The 4,736-nt window shown below is 46.5% G+C and overlaps 1 protein-coding gene across 1 annotated transcript; it reads left to right on the top strand.

Annotated features, from left to right (window-relative positions):
- The first annotated feature begins 230 nt into the window (after nucleotides 1-230).
- LOC143808968 (uncharacterized) lies at nucleotides 231-3,516 on the top strand. The gene is made up of 3 exons (XM_077292150.1): nucleotides 231-590; nucleotides 745-907; nucleotides 1,697-3,516. The coding sequence occupies exons 1-3, from the start codon at nucleotides 494-496 to the stop codon at nucleotides 2,703-2,705; spliced, it is 1,269 nt and encodes a 422-aa protein (XP_077148265.1). The 5' UTR covers nucleotides 231-493; the 3' UTR covers nucleotides 2,706-3,516.
- Nucleotides 3,517-4,736: the final 1,220 nt, after the last annotated feature.

Here is a 4,736-nt window from a genome sequence, read left to right as displayed (position 1 = left end):
TCGGCATCGTTGAAGACAGTTTCAACGATGCTGAATTCGGTCCCCTGATCGTTGGTCGCTGGAGAGAGCTGTCTGTGTGACAGCTCCCCAGCAACCACACAACGACTTACCAACGATCACGGCCAGGCAGTATCGCTATTCGTGATCGTTGGTAAATCGCTATGTGAGACGGGGCCTTTATACATTATAGATTTTCAGGGCAGCAAGTATTGGGGGAAGGTAAAATAAAGTTGAACTCCCTGCACACAAACATTCCAAAACACAGGTGTAGAAAACATCAATATACATACATCAAATGGCAAAGGATAGGGCAAAGGTACCTATCATTCCAGGTACTGGTGGTTGTTATTATTTGCATATTTTTAACCTATTTGTTTTCTAATTTTTCTAGGTTTCACAACGGGACCAAGGAGACAGTGGAATAGATGTGGACCTCCTGATCTCCTGCATCCAGGAGCGTGGCCCGTTGTGGGACAGCCGTGACCCTCGGCACATGGACCAGGTGGTGTCGAGGCGTTTGTGGGCAGAGGTGGCAAAGTCGCTGTGGGATGGCTTTGACAGTGCCTCAGCGAAGGCCAAAGGCAACTTTAGTGAGTATTGCAGATACGCTGCTATGACCCATCTTGCCAGGATAAACACAACCGTGTGTGATGCGATCAACGCCTAAACTTTTCATCGCTCACGGTTGTTTTATCCTTTTAAAATGCTAAATATGTAACCATTTTTTTGTCTTTACATTCACAGTGAAAAAGTTGAGGACCAGATGGCGATCCATGAAGGACCGTTTCAATAAGGGGATCCGTGCTGCGGAGGAGCAAGCTCGGAGTGGTGCTGCTGCGTCCAAGTCGGTGCCCTACAAATATAACAGGGCACTCCAGTTCCTAAGACCGGTCCTTACCCGCCGACAGTAAGTATTTTGGCCACATAACATATTGCACAGCCACATTGTACATTGCCCAGACACATAGCATATTGCACAGCCACATAGTACATTGCCCAGCCACGTACATTGTGCATCCACATAGTAGATTGCCAGGCCACTATATAGCAGCCACATAGTACACGTTCTAGCCACGTATCCACATAGTATATTTCCAAAGGAACATAGTGTATTGGCCATCCATGTAGTCATTGTAGCATTTTGGCCATCCTTTTACCCTAGTGGAATGGTATATAGCCCATTAGTAATTTTTTGGTTAGGCGTGAGTCATTGTAGTCCATGACAGGTTACGTTCTGAGTCAGGGTAGTTCTGATCGCATGAATAATGATGACGTCTGGATCACATGATCCTAACGTCATGGCCGTTCCTGCGATCAGATCAGCAAAGTGTTTTTTTTTGGTTTTTTTTTAAATGTTTTTCTTGACTTTAAATTTTTTACTAATTTGGCGGCATAGGCAGCATCAAGAAAGATTTTTTTTTTTTAAAAAATGTTTTAAAACGATGACAGAGGTATGCATTGACTTTTGCAGCGGGAATGACCAGTCATTTTCTACCGTAGGTATGTCCATGATTGTTATCGTCAGCCCTAATGGTCAGCTGGCGGTAACAATCAGCAATTTATTATAGGCAACACAGACTGAGAGACAGGGGATTGTAATGTATTGATGTGTCATGTAATGTTAATTTTTTAACAGGAGTTGGCGTATGTGATAGGTTATTAATTGAAGACTAATTTTTTCCTTATCTTTTCACAGGACACACAGCAGCACCCTCCAGCGAGCTCCCCCCTGTGAAGCGGAACTTCATGGATCGCCATCTGACCCGTCACAGCCCTCCCACAGCGACAGCAGGCTTGCACCACCATCATCTGGAGAACCGGCTGCCGGTACGTCAGGTTTTCCCCTGCCCGAGGCCTCTGGCGCACCTTCGTTCGGGAATTCCCGACAGCGCCAGCGGGCCTCGGACAGGTCAGTCATGCCTGAATTTTTGCACTTGAGCACGGTGTTCCAGAACGGTTTCAAGGCGTTGAGCGATAAAATGTCCAGTATGGAACGGCGCCTTGAAAACCTGGAAGCCGAGCTCTCAAATCCGGCAAAACATTTCTTAAGTACAATTGCTAAAGGCATGGTGGAAAACCTTACGCCGGAACTCCAGATTTCGGTGATGCAGGACTGCAACAATTCCTACGTGAGGGCTCTGCAGCAGGCTCGGGTCGTGCAGTCAGCGACAATGTCCGTAGTGCCGTCGCTGGCTAGCATGACTCCGACTACTGCTGCAGAGCCACTCCAGCCACCCCACCCTGGTCCAAGTGCCGAGCGACGCCACCACAGTCACCATAGCAGTGTGCCGCTGACTCCTGCTCCTGCCAGGCCCTCATCCTCCCGCAGCCATCATTCTGGGGGAGCCGATACTGGAAAAAAAAGGAAAAGGAAGAGCAAGAAAAAAAAAAGCAAAAGGTCACGCACTGAGGCTCTGGCTGCTCAAGGTCAAACAAGTACACGTCGGGGCTCTAGCCGCAGCAGGAGCAGCCAGAGCCAACCAAGAACTTTGCAAAGGCTCGTGTTGCCTCCTCCCTGCCCTGCAGAGGTGGCGGTTTCCTCCCCATTATACCCTGTGGAGGGTTTAGACCTGCCATCCAGCCTCCTGGACTATAGGTCAACATCCTCCTCCTCGTCGTCGTCTTCATCAGCCTCATTTTCCTCTCCCCATTCCCAAAAAGAAACATACCATTCCCCCTTTGTGGCACAGGTTGATACCCCCTAAGTTTATTTCCCCTTTTTTTTTTCTGTTTCCCCCAAATAAAAAATTTTGGTTTGAATACAACAATATTTGTTCTTATTTTCATGTATACTTCTCAGCAAGTCACACCGTGCGCCGTCTACACATATTATGTGTTTAAAACAACTCATATATGCAATGTCAGACACTATTTTTAACTTTTTTATTTTGCCTTTTTTGGTGTGTCTCTCATTGCTGTATGAGGTGTTTACAAACAATAAAGTGTATGAGGTGTTTTCAATCACTAGGGTATGTGTCCACGCTCAGGATTGCATGAGGATTTGGTCACGATTTTTCATCAGTATTTTGTAACCCAAAACCAGGAGTGGGTGATAAATACAGAAGTGGAGCATATGTTTCTATTCTACTTTGCCTCTAATTGTTCCACTCCTGGTTTTGTATTACAAATACTGAAGAAAAATCGTGACAAAATCATGATGCAATCCTGAACGTGGACACATACCGTAAAGGTACCTTCACACTTAACAATGCTGCAGCGAAACATACAATGATGCAGATCACTGCAGCATCGCTATTTGGTCGCTGGAGAGCTGTCTGTGTGACAGCTCTCCAGCGACCAACGATGCCGAGGTCCCCGGGTAACCAGGGTAAACATCAGGTTGTTAAGCGCAGGCCGCCGCGCTTCCGATGATTACCCTGGTTACCAGTGTTAAATGTAAATAAAACAACAGTACATACACTCAGAATTGCGTCCCCCGGCGTCCGCTTCCCTGCCCTGACTGAGTGACGGCCCTAACAGCAGAGCGGTCACATCACCGCTGTGCTGTGCATTCACTTTCCGGCCGGCGCACAGTCAGTGCAGGAAGCATACGCCGGGGGACGCGAAGATGAGTATATGTACTGTTTTTTTTGTAAACTTTCACACTGGGAAACAGGGTAAATATCAGTTTACTATGCGCCGCCCTACGCTTAGTAACCCGATATTTACCCTGATTACCATTGTAAAACATCGCTGGTATCGTTGATTTTGCTGTCAAACACAACGATACACGGCGATCTGACAAACAAATAAATATGTTATATGGTATGGTATAAATTTTGTCTTTGAAGCAGGGTAGAAAACTAAAGAAATTTTTTTTATTAAAACACAACATTTTAAAAACAAAGGGTTACAAGTTTTTTAGATAAGGCACATTACATTGGTGAAGTATTTTAAGCATAGTCACACCAGAATACAGTCCAACAGTTTACTACACCATTGTATCTTGCCATGACAGACGGCCAACGTCTGACACAAAATAGGCCGCAAAACGATCCCTCATCTGCGCAATTTCCACACTTGTCCTCAGAGGATGATCATGGAAATCGGGCAATGGGTTGGCTATGGTTTCATCGAGATCAACGTTCAGTCTCTCTTTGGCCAGAATAAAATTGTGGAGAACCACACACGCCTTCACCACCTCATCCACTGTCTCAGTTTTCAGATTAATGGCGGATCCTAATATCCGCCATTTGGAGACAAGGATGCCAAAGGCGCACTCCACAGTCCTTCTGGCCCTGGACAGTCTGTAATTGAACACCCTTTTCGTATGGTCCAAGCCCCGACTGGAGTAGGGTTTCAATAGGTTGGCAGACATTTGGAATGCCTCATCCCCAACCACAACAAATGGCATCGCAGGGCCTTCGGTGTGGGGAAGAGGTCGTGGCTGGGGGAAATTGAAATTGTTGCCATATAATTTTTGGCCCATATCCGACTCTTTGAATGTGCGCGAGTCATTTGAACGGCCAAACGCACCAATGTCGACTGCGAGAAAACGGCAGTCCGCACCGGCAATTGCCATCAGCACAGTGGAAAAATATTTTTTATAGTTGTAGAAAAGGGATCCACTTTTCCCTGGCTTGGTAATCCGAATGTGCTTGCCATCCACCGCGCCAATACAGTTTGGAAACGAACACACTTGGTCAAATTTCTGGGCGTTGGCCAACCAGATATCGCTTGTAGGGACGGGTAAAAATTCTTCCCGGAGATTATCCCACAAAGCGCGGCAGGTCTCA

Source organism: Ranitomeya variabilis, chromosome 1 (genome assembly GCF_051348905.1).
Source record: "Ranitomeya variabilis isolate aRanVar5 chromosome 1, aRanVar5.hap1, whole genome shotgun sequence".
Taxonomy (NCBI): Eukaryota; Metazoa; Chordata; class Amphibia; order Anura; family Dendrobatidae; genus Ranitomeya; species Ranitomeya variabilis.
This window is presented reverse-complemented; position numbering and strand designations above follow the sequence as displayed.

Excerpts from the sequence above, each read along its gene's own strand:
- LOC143808968 (XM_077292150.1), top strand. The coding sequence starts at position 494 with ATGGACCAGGTGGTGTCGAGGCGTTTGTGGGCAGAGGTGGCAAAGTCG. Across the intron at positions 591-744 it reads GAAGGCCAAAGGCAACTTTA|TGAAAAAGTTGAGGACCAGA; the intron begins GTGAGTATTGCA and ends TTACATTCACAG. Across the intron at positions 908-1,696 it reads CCGGTCCTTACCCGCCGACA|GACACACAGCAGCACCCTCC; the intron begins GTAAGTATTTTG and ends ATCTTTTCACAG.